Genomic DNA, 16,104 nt, shown 5'->3' with positions numbered 1-16,104 from the left:
TTTATTTATTTGACAGAGAGAAGTCACAAGCAGATGGAGAGGCAGGCAGAGAGAGAGAGAGAGGGAAGCAGGCTCCCTGCCGAGCAGAGAGCCCGATGCGGGACTAGATCCCAGGACCCCGAGATCACGACCTGAGCCGAAGGCAGTGGCTTAACCCACTGAGCCACCCAGGTGCCCCTGGAATATTTTTTTTAAGACAGAGGAAAAGAGCAGGAGAATAGGCAGAGTCATGCAATGTCTCTTAAATTTTCTGCTGAACTGACACTCAGTCACTTGTACTCAGATTCTATCTGTGACCCAAGGAAGCATATAAACAATCCAGACAGTGAAATTGAGAAGTATACCCTGACTACAGGGAGGCATTGCAAGTCACATGGTAGTGGGGAGAGAGATCAATAATCTTTTCGTAAGAAAGGACCAAATAAGTGGGAATAATAATATAACTCTCTACCACATTCTTTCCTTTTGGTCATAAATATTTACTTTTCTCCCTCAACCAAAATACATTCACTGCCTCTCTGACCCCAAGGAAGATACTCAGTCTTACTAGTTCTGGAAGCAGTCTTGAGGCCCAAGGTCGTCCTGTCTACATCAGGGCCAGGTATGAATCATTCTGCTCCATATATCTATGAATTAAAAAGGTAAGTTATGTGCTCTGTGTGAGGGGTTTCCAAGACCACCCCTATGTTTGGTGATTAGCTAGAAGGACTCATAGGTCTCAGAATAGTTATAGCTATGATTTATTACAGTAAATAGCTAAAAGAAAATCAGCAAAAGGAAAAGGCCTAGGGCTAAAGTCTGTAAGAAACTAGGCATAAGCTTCACTGATTATTTTACTAATGGATTCACACAGGTTGTGCTTAACTCCTTCAGCGTCAAATTGGGACATTTGTCAAGTTTTGTCTACCAGGGAAGCTTATTAATGACTGCATGGAATTTTTTGTTTGTTTGTTTTTGTTTTTAAGATTTTATTTATTCATTTAGTGAGAGAGCATGAGCAGGCGGAGACACAGAGGGAGAGGGAGACTGAGAAGTAGACTCCCCACTGAGTCGACACCCCAATGCAGGGCTTGATCCTAGGACGCTGAGATCATGACATGAGCAGAAGGCAGAGACTGAACCATCTGAGCCACCCAGGCACCCCTGCACAGAGTTTTTTGTTTATTTTTTTCTTAAGATTTTATTTATTTATTTGACAGACAGAGATTACAAGTAGGCAGAGAGGCAGGCAGAGAGAGAGGAGGAAGCAGGCTCCCTGCTCAGCAGAGAGCCTGATGCAGGGCTTGATCCCAGGACCCTGAGACCATGACCTGAGCTGAAGGCAGAGGCTTTAACCTGCTGAGCGACCTAGGCACCCCCTGCACAGAGTTTTTGTTGGTGGCTGGTCATGTACCCTTTACCTACCACATACCAAAACTGGATTTCCAGAAGGAAAGTAGTGAGCATAAACCACATCGTTTGTACAAATAGGTCAGGTACAGTAAACTAACTGGTAAGAGAATGGTGGGAACCTTTCTGAAGTCCAAATTTCCAGATTCCAACAAAGGCCCTACCTTGCAAGCAGGCCTTTCTCCATAAGGCAGTTGCAGGGCTGCTATGTTAGCTTTTCTGCACATGTCCCCCTCCCAGGATATATTGTTGGACAGGGACAGGATAAGCAAAATAAAGGCATTCCATGATTCCATTCAGAAAGAAGAAGAGTGAGAGAAATATCAGTCACTGGTCCATAGCAGTTACGAAATTTCATAACTGCTATGGATAAATATGAGGGCTCCTTATCCCGGCTAGGGATGTTTCTTTATTAAGCCCTAGTTGTTTTCCTTGGAAGTAGCTTCCCAGTTCAGTGTTCTCTGTGGTCCTTGACTCCATCCTCTGGAGGTCCTTCCTTTTCTATTAAACTACTGAACTGTATATGAAGATGGCTCTGGAGAACATGCTGTCCTTAGAGGCTGAAAGCCTTCTCATGCTTCCCGCTAAGTAGAGAGTTGAAGGCCCATATTTTAAAAAAAATTTTAAAATTTTTTGAGGATTTTATTTGTTAGAGAGAGAAAAAGAGGGCAGACAAGTAGGGGGAGTGGCAGGCAGAGGGAGAAGCAGGCTCTTGCTGAGCAAGGAGCATGATGTTGGACTTGATCCTAGGATTCTGGGATCATGACCTGAGCCAAAGGTAGATGCTTAACTGACTGAGCCAACCAGGTGCCCCTAAAGGCCCATTTATATATATATTTCTCAAGTAAGATAAACGCAGTAGATCATCTTTGGAGCTAGTTCAGGGGCTAGCAGCAAGGAAATTTTTTTGGAAGCTAGAAAAACAATAGTCCATATTATGCAGTGATAAAACATTTTAAGAAACCATTTCTTATGAATTTGTTGCAATTTTTATGCTACTTTTTTTTAATTATTTTAGGTAACAAGATTGTAAAATAGGATGTTACTAGAGTGCCTTGGTTATCAGCTACATTTGATTACATCTCTTTGATTAAAGAAATGAATTTAGAACAGAATTATCCTATTTGCAAGCAGGAAAATAGAGGATCCAGAATTTCTGGGACTTGTAGTGTTGAGTTAGAACTGTCTATTTTAACTAGCAAAATCCAGAAAATTGAGAAATACCTTGAGCAATAAAGGTGAATGACTAGGATGACTCCTCAGGGCAAGGCTGTCGCAGAGTTTGTTAAAATATATGGATGGATGAAGATATTTCCTAGTAAATCTTTTCAGTTGAACAAAGTATTCAGGGAAAATAACACAGCGTGTGGTTCCACAGTAGCCTAATAAGCTCAAAATACATGTAGTTAAACTTTCCCGAGACTCGTCTAGGAAAAAAATTGTAAGTACAATAGTCCTTCCTATCCAGTAGTTTCACTTTCCATTATTTCAGTTTTCTGTGTTCACCAGTTTAGAAGCAGATAATCCCAGGTTCTGACGTGTTGTCAGAAAGTTAATAGTAGTGTAACACTACCTCAGGATACCTATGTCATTTTCCTCACTTCATCTCATCACGTGGGTGTTTTATCATGTCACATCATCACAAGGTAGGGTGAGTACAATACAATAAGATATTTTGAGAGCCAGAGACCATGTTCCCATAACTTTTATTGCAACATATTGTTATAGTTGTATTTTATTATTAGTTATTGTTAATCTCTCACTGTGTCTAACTTTATAAATTAAACTTTATCACAGTTATGTATTCATCAGAAAAGCATAGTATAACTAGGGTTCAGTACTATCCACAGTTCCAGGCACCCATTAAGGATTTTGGAACGTTATGCCTCGCACACAAGGCGGGGGAGGACTTCTGTATAGTTGTTGGAACAAGGAGCTGACTAGAATCAAGTAGGTAAAAAGCTGACAAGATTGTTCTTTACAAAAACAAGTGATTTGCTTTTTAAAAATTAAGGTACAGGCATACCTCCTTTTATTGTGCTTCACTTTATTGTGCTTTGCAGATATCTTTTTTTTTTTTTAATGAGTTGTAGGTTAGTGGCAACACTATGTTGAGCAAGTCTAACAACACCATTTCCAACCCCATTTGCTCATTTCCTGTTTCTGTGTCATATTTTGGTAATTCTTGTAGTAGTTCACACTTTATCATTATATCTTGTAGTGATCTGTGGTCAGTAATTATGACTTAATGATAGTTCAGGTGATGGTTAGTATATTTTAGCAATGAACTGTTTATTAAGATATGTATTTTTTTTAAAGACATAATGCTACAGTGTAGTGTAAACTTAACATTTATATAACCAGGAAACCAAAAAATTCACTTAGTGCGCTTATGGCAATATCTGCTTTATTGCAGTAGTCTGGAACTGAGCCTGTATCATCTCTGAGGTATACTTCTATAATTAGCTTATAGTAAAAACGCACAGACTCTTAGGCATTTAATTAAATGAGTTTTGACACAGGAGTACAGTTGAAACATGATACAGAACATTTCCATTACCCTGGAAAGTTTCTTTGTACCCCCTTCCAGATTTTCCCTGTTCCTCCCCACCCCCGAAGACAATCACTCTTTTTTTTTTTTTTTTAAAAGATTTATTTATTTATTTATTTGACAGACAGAGACCACAGACATATTTATTTATTTGACAGACAGAGATGATAGAGAGGCAGGCAGAGAGAGGGGAAGGGAAGCAGGTTCCTTGCTGAGCAGAGAGCCCGATGTGGGGTTCAGTCCCAGGACCCTTAGATCATGACCTAAGGCAGAGGCTTTAACCCACTGAGCCACCCAGGTGCCCCCAATCACTCTTTTTTTAAAAAAGATTTTATTTATTCATTTATGCAAGAGAAGGAGCAGCAGCAGGCAGAGGGAGAAGCAGGCTCCCCACTGAACAGGAAGCTGGATGTGGGACTCAATCCCAGACCGTGGGATCTGAAAGCAGCCACTTAACCTACTGAGCCACCCAGGTGTCCCAATAACTACTCTTCTTATTAATTAGTTTTGCATGTTGTAGAATTTCCTGTAAATGGAATTGTATAACATGTATGCTTTTGTGTCTGGATTTTTTCATTTAGCTCGGCTAAGTGAATCATTTTGAGATTCATTCATGTTGGTATAATTTTTTATCTATTCTGTTCTTGTTGGTCATTTGAGTAATTTTCAGTATTTATTTATTTATTTTTATTTTATTTTAAGATTTTTTTTTTTTAAAGATTTTATTTATTTATTTGACAGAGAGATATCACAAGCAGATGGAGAGGCAGCGGAGAGAGAGAGAGGAGGAAGCAGGCTCCCTGCCGAGCAGAGAGCCCGATGCGGGACTCGATCCCAGGACCCTGAGATCATGACCCGAGCTGAAGGCAGCGGCTTAACCCACTGAGCCACCCAGGCGCCCTATTTTAAGATTTTTTTAATTTAATTGACAGAGAGACAGTGGGAGAGGCAACATAAGCAGGGGGTATGGGAGAGGGAGAAGCAGGCTCTTTGCTGAGCAGGGAGCCTGACATGGGACTTGTTCCCAGGACCCTGGAATCATGACCTGAGCTGAAGGCAGACGCTTAACGACTGAGCCACCCAGGTGCCGTAATTTTCAGTATTTAGCTATTAAGAGTAAGGCTTCTGTGACCACAGTTCTACAGATCTTTTTGTGGGCATTTGTTTTTATTTCTGTTAAGTGAATATCGAAGAGAATTGCCTGCTAAGCTTTTAGGAGAGATGTACCGTTAAAAGAACTATCAGCCTAGATTAAAAAGGATATAACTATTCAGGTCTTAAAATGATACATACATGCAGGAAACAAGCTGAATAAGCTGTTCCTAGGGTGTCTTTCTTGAGAAGGAGTGAGTGGTTTGCCTTTGGAGTGAAGTGAATATTTGTGACAAATGGGACAGACCCTGATAGACTCTTTCATTTGCAAGTATTTTCTCCTTTCCCTAAAGTGAATTATCCATTTATTTCCATTGCCATGTCATTTGGAGTGCATCTCTGAGGCAGTGTATACTTTGTTCCCTCATTGTCAGGCTTACTGATGTGACTCGCCTGGACCAATGGACTGTCTGTGGAAGTAGCATGTTCTAGTTTTGACCAGAAACTGTAAGAGGCATTATATTCTCTGCCTGTTTTCCTGCCTTATTTTTTTTTTTTAAGATTTTATTTATTCAGGGGGTGCCTGGGTGGCTCAGTGGGTTAAAGCCTCTGCCTTCGGCTCAGGTCATGATCCCAGGGTCCTGGGATTGAGCCCCACATCAGGCTTTCTGCTCAGCAGGGAGCCTGCTTCCCTTCTCTCTCTGTCTGCCTCTGTGCCTACTTGAGATCTCTGTCTGTCAAATAAATAAATAAAATCTTAAAAAAAAAAAGATTTTATTTATTCATTTGTCTGAAAGAGAGAGAGAGAGAGAGCCGAAGCAAGGGGCGTGGCAGGCAGAGGGAGAGAGAGAAGCAGGCTCCCCACAGAGCAGGGAGCCTGATGTGGGGCTCCATCCCAGGACCCTGGGATTATAACCTAAGCTGAAGGCAGATGCTTAAATGAATGACTGGGCCATCCAGGCGTCCAGTTCTCCTGCTCTTACCCTCTTTCATAAGAATAGCTACTGACCCCAATCTGGGACTCTGAAGAAAATACAAAAAGAGCCACAGCTAATCTCAAGTGTGGAATTGGGTGGAGAATCACTATGGGCTCCAAACCCACAAGTAGCATAAGTGAGAAATAAACCTGTATTTTGTAAGCCACTAGTGGTTTGGGGTAATTTTTTTTTTTTAAAAACATAGAAAAGCTTACTAATAGAGTGGTCATTTAAAACATTTTGGAAAATACAAGGAAGATAATTAAACAATCTAGAGCTAACTACTGTAAAATAGTATTTTCCCCCTGAATACAAAAACATATTTTTTTATTTCTAGAAATGTGGAAAATAGAGAAATGTGTTATAAAATAAAATGTATAAATAATTCCAGTAGATAGAACAAAAGTTTTGGCAAGTATTACTTACATTTTCTTCAGTGCCCTTATACTTTTCTTTTCTTTTTTTCCTTTTTGTGAAATGGAATCCTGCATTTCTTTTCCTAACATGTCCTTAACTTTTTCCTTTGCTTTAAATGTTACCTAACTATGCCCTGTATTGTTGTTACTGATATTTATTTAGTGCTCTTTTTTTCTTATTCCATATTTGACTCTTCACAATAAACTTTGAAAACACCATATTTAGTATTAAGGTAAGGCATTTATATGTAGGATTTGGTTTACATACTTTTTGTAATAACCCCTGACAATTAGGATTAACTTGCCATTATCTAAAGAATTAATGAGCAAAAAATTATTCCAGAGAATTAATGGGGGAAAAAAAAACAAACCAGGACACATGTTCGGAAACTTTGAAGCACCTTTGCCAAACTGCCACCATTGATGTTTTTACCAGCTTTTTATAGTTCATATTGTGTTAACATTGCTTTAATTAACTATCTTATATATTTTTGCATGTATACTTCTGTATCTCAACAATAGTAGTATTTGCTGAGCTCTTACTATGTGCCAGGCCATGCTTTTGAAAACAGTAATTTTAAAACAATTGTATCCTACTGATACTAATATTTGATTTATTGGGTAAAGTGTTTTTCAAGCATTTTCAATGTAATTCTTACTGACTTAGTCATATCTAACTGCTTTGTCTACTAATGTCTCTAGTGTTCCATGAAAACTAATATTTATTAAATAATATTTTGAAAATGGCTTAGATTTTAGTTTAGCTAACCTCATAAATCAGCAAGTTGAGTTTTACAGATCATTCAGTAATCAAGCATTGGGCTTTGGGCCCTTAGGCCTGTGCTTGTTATACCTAATAGCTAGAGTAGAGCAGGATTAAATCATCCTGTGTGTAGAAAATTCACATGTGTCTTATGTTATTCATCAAGAAATAGTTACATATATATAATAATTGCATATGATGTTTTAAATATATAAACATTAAAAATGATTGAATTACATGTATTTTAAATGGCTGTAATCTATAGTATGTAAATTATTCCTCAGTAAAGAAAAAAATTCCTTGATAGGAAACGCTATTGATAGTAATTCTGAATGAACCTGTATTTTTTTCTTTAGATGTTTGGTAGTACATACCTTTTATTGTTTTCCTTGAGTAGTAGGCTTTAAGTTTTGAAATCCTTTTTGGTTTATAGAACTGGACAGATAGTGCAGAGTTCCCTTCTTACACCCTCCTTCTGCCCACACATAGAATTTCCCCTTTTATTAACATTTTGTATTAGTATGGTATTTTTGGTACAGTTAAGGAACCAGTATTAATACACTATTTGTATTTTTTATTTTTTTTATTAACATATACTATATTATTTTCCCAGGGGTTCAGGTCTGTGAATCATCAGGCTCACACAGCACTCACCATAGCACATACCCTCCCCAAGGTCCCTACCCCCCTACCCTCCAGCAAGCCTCAGTTTATTTCGTGAGATTAAGAGTCTCTAATGGATTGTCTCCCTCGCAACCCATGTATTTTCATTTTTTCCCTCCCTAACCCCCATGACCCCCCACCCTGCCTCTCAAATTCCTCATATCAGAGAGATCATGTGATAGTTGTCTTTCTTTGATTGACTTATTTCACTTAGCATAATACCCTCTAGTTCTATCCATGTAATTGCAAATGGCAAGATTTTGTATCTCTTGATGGCTGCATAGTATTCCATAATACACTATTTTTAAAAAAGATCCATACTTTATTCAGATTTGCTTAATTACCAAATGTCCTTTTGCTGTTCCAGGATCCCACATGACATTTAGTCAGCATGTCTCCTTAGACTCTTTTGGGTGTGGCAATTTTTAAGGTTTTCCTTGTTTTCGGTGACCATGACTGTTCCGAGGAATACTGGTCAGGTATATTTAGCATGTCTTTCTTTTGGAATTTGTCTGCTGTTTTTCTCATTAGACTGGGGATATAGGTTTTGGGGAGGAGGAACACAGAGTTAGAATGCCATTTTCCTCACATCAAGGGTATATACTACCTTTTAATTACTTTTTAAAAATAGAAGTGGATTAATATAAATATCATCTACATCTGATTACTTTTAATATGCTTTTTCAGATGTATTATTTCAGCGCTTTGCAAAGATTTTCATTGGCTGTCTTGCAGCAGTTACTAGTGGTATGATGTATGCTCTCTATTTATCAGCATACCATGAACGGAAATTCTGGTTTTCCAACAGGCAGGTAAGAAGAAAGAATTTTGAGCATATGGAAGTTGTTTGAGTATTTAACTTTAATCTAAATAATGTATTTTTCAGGGAGCCATACTCTATGTGTAAGTATGACAAGTGCTTTCTTATGTACAGTCATTAGACACAAAATGGTGTAGGAGCTATTTTGAAACACAGTCAAAACATCAACCTTGAAAAATGTAACACAATGTATTTCCAGGCCATGGAATAAAAACTATGAGGATGCTTTTTATTTATGGTGCTACTAATCTATCAGGGGCCTTTAATGACAGTGAAATGTTACCAAGTTTAGTCATACTTTTACTAGTTTTGGTAGTTTACATTTCAAAAACATTTCAGTAGTAAAATATTTTAATTTTTAGATTACATGATTAGAATGTTTTGGGGGTATGGAAATGATTAACATATGTGACAGTATTTATTAAGATGTCTCTACATATTAGTATGTTTAATGTCTGGTTTTAAATCATGTGTATTCCACAGACCCTTTAGTCACTGTAGTTACTTACATAACTCATAATTTAGCCTTTGAGTAAATTTGTTCTCAGACTTTCCTTCACAATCAGATATACTTTACATGAATTGATAAGGTTCACAGAGTTACCACTTGACTCTAAAGAGTTTTGTTTTCTTTTTTATTCCAAACTGTTTTGTTGTTGTTCTTATTTTTGAGCAGCCATTGATTGACCTCATCCCACCAAAACATTTAGCTGAATAATTGCCTGTATTGATTTGACAAAAGCTATTACTGTAGCATATCCTATTTGCTTGAAAATACTGGATGTACAATAGAACCATCTGATGAGCTTTTAAAAAGTTCACATATTCTTAGGTGGGGTGGTGGGAAGTGTCTAGGATCAGTGTTTTAAAATATGTCCAAGCAATTCTGTTGGGTAAGCAGCATTGAGAACAACCAAAGATTTGAAAATATAGAAGGCATGCACCAAAAAATACTGTGTTTTTTTTTTTTAAAAGATTTTATTTTTTTATTTGACAGAGAGAGATCACAAGCAGGCAGAGAGGCAGGCAGAGAGAGAGGAGGAAGCAGGCTCCCTGCTGAGCAGAGAGCCCGATGCGGGCCTCGATCCCAGGATCCTGAGATCATGACCTGAGCCGAAGGCAGCGGCTTAACCCACTGAGCCACCCAGGCGCCCAAAAAATACTGTGTTTTTTATAAGACTGTATGAGTTAGGAACATTGACTTTACCTGGGAGCTTTTTTAGATTTGCAGATTCTCAGGCCCCACTTTAGAATCAAAATCTAATCTGAGATCTTTTTTTTTTTTTTTTAAGATTTTTTTATTTAGCAGAGAGGTAGCAACAGAGCACAAGCAGCAGAGTGGTGAGGGAGAGGGAGAAGCAGGCTTTCCACTGAGCAGGGAGCCCGATGTAGGGCTCGATCCCAGGACCCCAGGATTATGACCCAAGCTGAAGGCAGCCACTTAACCTACAGAGCCACCCAGTTGCCGCTAATTGGAGATTTTTTAATAAGATGTCTGAAACTCATATGCACATTAAATTTGAGAAGCAGTGATCCAAAGTTTATATCTTTGAAATCTTAGAAACAAATCTGTTTCCATTCATAAAGAATCATTTTAAGGAAATTTATTTTGATCAATAAGTTCTAAATGGGGAAAAAAGTCACTGGTCAAATAGATCTAGAAAAAGTTTCCTCTGAGATTCACAGTTGCATAAGATATACTGATACTCTAGGAAGTCTTAAAGAAACCCATTTTCTTGAATGCTGCCTTTGCACAACTTATTTAACTATAGAACTCTTTATGTGGGTAAGAACTCTTTAAATGGGTAATACCCATTTATATATCTCAGGAAATTCTGTTAGCCAAACTTAGGAAAAACTGCTCTGATATCTTTTACATTAATTGATAAATGTTATGCATGAAAATAAAGGAGTTTCATTTTCAGAGACTGTAGATTTACAAAAGCTTGATTTATCATGAAATGTGCAAGGTTTTTCGTGGTTTTTGAATTACCTATATTGCCCAATTTTTTAATAATAATTTTTTAAAAGGTTTATTTATTTTTAGAGAGCAAGAGAGAACATGAGTTGGGTGGTGGGGCAAGGGTCAGAGTCACAGACTCCCTACTGAGCATGAAGTCTGATGTGGAGCTGGGCTTAGTCTCACGACCCTAATAGGTCATGAGCCTTTTCATGACCCCTTAGGTCGTGATCTCTCAGGAGATCATCTCATGACCCCTCAGGTCATGCTCAGGACCTGGGCTGAAATCGAGAGTCAGACGCTTAACTGACCAACCCACTCAGGCACCCTGTATAACTCAATTTTAGAAACTTAAGATTTGCCTCTGTGTCTGAAATTTCTTTTGAAAAGCACTGATTAGGTGTTCTTGCTATAGAAAAGAGTTAAGGGCTTATTGTTCTGGATATTTAAGGAAGTGGAAAAGCAATAGAAAATACTGATTTCTTTTTAAATTTTTTTTTTATTATGGACTTTAGCACTTAAACCAATTTTTTTTTTTTTTAGGATTTTATTTATTTATTTGATAGACAGAGATCTCAAGTAGGCAGAGAGGCAGGCAGAGAGAGAGACAGGAAGAAGCAGGCTCTCTGCCGAGCAGAGAGCCCGATGCGGGGCTCGATCCCAGGACCCCAGGACCATGACCTGAGCCGAAGGCAGAGGGTCCAACCCACTGAGCCACCCAGGCACCCCTCAACCATCATTTTTTATTACCTGCCTTACTATTCTTGCTGTCCTTGGCATTTTTTCTGGTTTTCCTTCTAGATTTTCCTTATATATAATAAGGTAAATGCCTTATGAGCTACAATCCATTTTAAACCTTAGGTGTTTCTTTCTCTCTTTCTTTTTTTTAAAGATTGTTTATTTGAGAGAGAGCATGTGAGCAGGGAGAAGGGGAAGAGAATCTCAAGCAGACTCTACTGAGCACAGAGCCTGATGCAGGACTTAGTCTCAGGATTCTGAGATCGCAACCCAAGCCCAATCAAGAGTTGGACACTTAACTGACTGAGCCACTAAGGTGCCCCAAACCTTAGGTGTTTCATTAAAATAATTGTCAGATTATTGAAAAGTTTAACTCCTTAATGTGCCACTAGTGATTAAAGGAAAATTCAAGCATGTTTCTTTGAATAAAAGGATAAATAAATAGCATTAATTTAGAAGATGAAGAGAAAGAAGATTGCAGGTGAAATTTAGGATACTGGTATTTAAAAAAAAAAAAAAGGATACTGGTATTTAAATAATCATTTCATTTTCTTTTAGGAACTTGAACGAGAAATCACATTTCAAGGTGACAGTGCCATTTATTACTCTTATTATAAAGATATGTTAAAAGCGCCCTCATTTGAAAGAGGTAAGATAACCACATTTGGGGTTTTTTTGTTTTTTTTTAAACTGTACCAACATGGGGCTTAAGCTCAGGACCCTGAGGTCAAAAGTCGCATGTTCTACCGACTGAACCAGCTGCGTACGCCCCACACTTGTATTTTTTTTTTTTTTAAGATTTTATTTTATTTGAGAGAGAGCGAGCACAGGACGGGAGTGGGTCAGAGGGAGAGGCAGACTTCCCTGCTGAGCAGGGGGTACGATTTTTGGACTCCATCCTGGGCACTTAACCAGCTGAGCCACTCAGGTGCCCCTACACATATATATTTTTTATTTATTTATTTATTTTTAAGATTTTATTTATTTATTTGACAGAGAGAAATCACAAGTGGACGGAGAGGCAGGCAGAGAGAGAGAGAGAGAAGCAGGCTCCCTACTGAGCAGAGAGCCTGATGCGGGACTCGATCCCAGGACCCTGAGATCACGACCCGAGCCGAAGGCAGTGGCTTAACCCACTGAGCCACCCAGGCGCCCCACATTTATATTTTTAATAACAACGCTTCTCTAAAATAAAACATTGTTCTACTATGTGGGAATCCTTGAATTTGGAGATTTGTCTTAGAGTACAAGTATTACTCTTTCTTATACTTAATAAAAGCATTGGAAAAATGAGGCACACTCAGTGTATTTTACTTTGAGATTTTTCTTGGTAATTACTAAATATTTAAAATATTTAATGATCTCTGAATGACATGTTTAATTATTGTAAAGCAGAATAAATAATCTGGAGAAAAATTTTTCTGTCTTTAGGTGTTTATGAATTGACACACAATAACAAAACTGTATCTCTGAAGACTATAAATGCAGTGCAGCAAATGTCTCTGTATCCAGAACTTATTGCCAGTGTTTTATATCAAGCAACTGGTAGCAATGTATGTTTTTTTTTGACTTTAATATTTATTTTCTTACATATTTGCCAATAATTAAAATTATGTAATGTCACTATATTATCTCCTCTTTTTTCCCCCCCAATTAGGAGATTATTGAGCCAGTTTATTTCTATATTGGCATTGTTTTTGGATTGCAAGGAATATATGTTACTGCTTTATTTGTTACAAGTTGGCTTATGAGTGGAACATGGCTAGCAGGAATGCTTACTGTTGCATGGTTCATTATTAACAGGTAAGAAATGGTTTTTAAATTAAGTTTTACAGTTTTATTTTTTTATGGCTGTGGTATTTGGTTCTAAAAATGCCACCCCCCAAATATTCCACACCCTAATCCCCACCTGTGCATAAGATGAGATATCATTCCTGTGATTGTTATGTTAAATGGCACAGTTGATATTAAGGTAGGAAGATTTCCTAGTGGACCTGATCTGATCAACCATATGAGCCCTTAAAGGTGGAGATCTTTTTACATCTGGTGCAGAAGGGCAAGTCAGAGATATTTGAAGCATGAGATGGATTGCTGCGCCGTTACTGTGAAGTGAGGAGGAAATGAATTTTGCCAATAACTAGTGATCCTGGGAAGGACCACAAGCCCTGGGATGAGAACAGCAACCCTGGCTGATGTTTTGATTTTAGCTTAGGGAGACCCTGAGCAGAATATTCAGAAATACTGGGGTAGGTTTGTGAGCTAATAAATTTATGTTGTTTTAAGTCTATACTTGTGTGGTCATTTGTCATGCAACAACTGAAGTATAATACATCTACCTTACATCTCTCTTTTATCAGACATAGTAACATTGGTATACATGGATGTGCCTTTTCTTTCCTCTTTTATTTAAAACTGAAGACATTATTTTGTGAAAAGGAGAGGCATCACATATATCACTATTAAGTTAATCACCACAGATAAGGATTCTGTATTAATCTATCACAGAGTGCTCTGAATGAATAAACCCATCCCTTTTGGTAGTCAAAGCATCCCCCTTTCTTTAATTGTGAGTAAATAGAGAGTAGGCAGTGGGTCTTTAGAAATGGAGGGCTGATTTGAGACATAAAAATTTTCTAGGCACTGGTCAGTGTCTAAAGTTTAGTTTTAAAGGATGGATATTCTTTCTTTCCATTATACTTTTCTCCCCTAACACTTATCATGACTAAATTTTAAAAAATGAAGCATTCTGTTACGACATTTTCTTTTGGCAATTGCTAAATAAAAAATACACTACTTTCAAATTATTGAGACTCAGCTTTAAGATCTATAGCTCATACTGGGCTTTGTTTATATTTAGAGTCACATGTTGCCAGTAATTGGATAAAAAGGATTTTTTTTTTTTTTAAAGATTTTATTTTATTTATTTGAGAGAAAGAGACAGTGAGAGAGAGAATGAGCGAGGAGAAGGTCAGAGAGCGAAGCAGACTCCCCATGGAGCTGGGAGCCTGATGTGGGACTCGATCCCGGGACTCCAGGATCACGCCCTGAGCCGGAGGCAGTCGTTCAACCAACTGCGCCACCCAGGCGTCCCTGGATAAAAAGGATTTTTTAAAAATCTTTTTTAAGGGCACCAGGGTGGCTCAGTCGGTTAAGCGTCTGACTCTTGATTTCAGCTCAGGTCGTGATTTTAAGGTCATGATATTGAGCCCTGCTTCAGACTCTGTGCTCCTGCCCAACTTTTTTTTTAAGTAAGCTCTATGTCCAGTGTGAGACTTGAACTTAAGACTGTGATCAAGAATCCAGTGCTCTATTGACTGAGCCAGCAGGTGCCCCTCCTTAATTCTCTTTAAGCCCTCCATAATCCCTTTTTTTTTTTTAATTGAAGAGACCAGTTAGTTGTTCTACAGAATGTCCCACCTTATGGATTTATTTCTCTTTTTGCTTTCTTGTGGTGTCATCTAGCTCTTTCCTCTTTGTGTTTCTGTAATCTGGAAGTTATATCAAAGGCTTGATGAATTCAAGAGAACAATTCTAGTTAGAATGTATCATAGATGAAAAAAAAATCTTAGATGATGGGTTTTTCATGTTCCAAGATATTAAAAGTTACATGGTGTTTATGTGGCCTACCTCTCCTGAGTCTGAGATTGACTGCTGGTTTGGGGGATGACAGATCTCTTCATTGAATAGTATGACTAGAATATAATATGTGTGGTGTTTGGGGTACCACATGAATGTCCCTTATTTATTTATTTATTTATTTGCCAGAGACAGAGGGAGAGAGAGCGAGCGAGCACAGGCAGACAAAGAGGCAGGCAGAGGCAGAGGGAGAAGCAGGCTCCCTGCCGAGCAAGGAGCCCGATGTGGGACTCGATCCCAGGACCCTGGGATCATGACCTGAGCCAAAGGCAGCTGCTTAACCAACTGAGCCACCCAGGCGTCCCTCCCTTTTAACATTAACCATTTACCTAAGGGTTGTAACTCCAGTTGCTAATTTTTGCTGAAATTAGTGATTACATCAGGGTTTATTAAATTATATTTTTCTCTTTTTAAAGATTTATTTATTTTAGAGAGAGTGCAAATAAGAGGGGGAGAGGCAGGGGGGAGAGAGAGAGGGGAAGCAAGGGAGCCCAACTTAGGGCTCAATTCCAGGACCCCAAGATCATGACCTGAGCCAAAAACAAGAGTTGGATGCTTAACCAACTGAGCCAACCAGGTGCCCCTTAAATTACGTTTTTCTGTTTTCATTAGCTATATTCTTCATTCTTAAAAGGTAGAGTTTTTCTTTATTTTCTTTTTCTTTTTTTTTTTTTTTAAAGTAGGCCCCCCCATCCCCAAAACACAGGGCATGAACTCAAAATCCTAAGATCAAGAGTTGGATGCTCTACTGACTGAGCCACCCGGTCGTCCCTAGAGTATTCATCCCTAGTATTTCTTAGTTAACCAGGGTTTTTTGGTTACCTTTAAATTCAGTTACTATTAGAAAGTCAGAGAAATGCTTAATTTCACTTTACCCATTTCTAGGAAATTGTTTAATGGCTGCTTCATATAGTGATAAACTTTCTGGTATTCTTTAAAAAAATATATTTTTAGTATAGTTATGTATTTAATAAGTTATATATATATATATATATATATATATATATATATATATATATATATATACATGTATATATGTGTGTGTGTGTATTTATTTATTTATAGTAGGCTCTACCCTCAACATGTGGCTTGAACTCAC

At 38.0% G+C, this 16,104-nt stretch overlaps 1 protein-coding gene across 7 annotated transcripts in view; it reads left to right on the top strand.

Annotated features, from left to right (window-relative positions):
- Window positions 1–16,104, top strand: part of DPY19L4 (dpy-19 like 4) — a 69,430-nt gene that overhangs the window by 7,632 nt on the left and 45,694 nt on the right. For 2 of the 7 annotated variants that reach the window (XM_044245276.1, XM_044245274.1), the window contains exons 3-7: window positions 530–601; window positions 8,539–8,663; window positions 11,928–12,018; window positions 12,801–12,922; window positions 13,027–13,172. In XM_044245276.1, the coding sequence (XP_044101211.1) occupies window positions 530–601; window positions 8,539–8,663; window positions 11,928–12,018; window positions 12,801–12,922; window positions 13,027–13,172 (556 nt within the window). Of the gene's footprint in view, window positions 1–529; window positions 602–5,475; window positions 5,540–8,218; window positions 8,331–8,538; window positions 8,664–11,927; window positions 12,019–12,800; window positions 12,923–13,026; window positions 13,173–16,104 lie in introns of those variants that run through there. The other 5 variants (XM_044245277.1, XM_044245275.1, XM_044245278.1 and 2 more) reach the window with 4 other exon arrangements.

The sequence above is a fragment of the Neovison vison genome, chromosome 4 (genome assembly GCF_020171115.1).
Source record: "Neovison vison isolate M4711 chromosome 4, ASM_NN_V1, whole genome shotgun sequence".
NCBI lineage: Eukaryota > Metazoa > Chordata > Mammalia > Carnivora > Mustelidae > Neogale > Neogale vison.
This window is presented reverse-complemented; position numbering and strand designations above follow the sequence as displayed.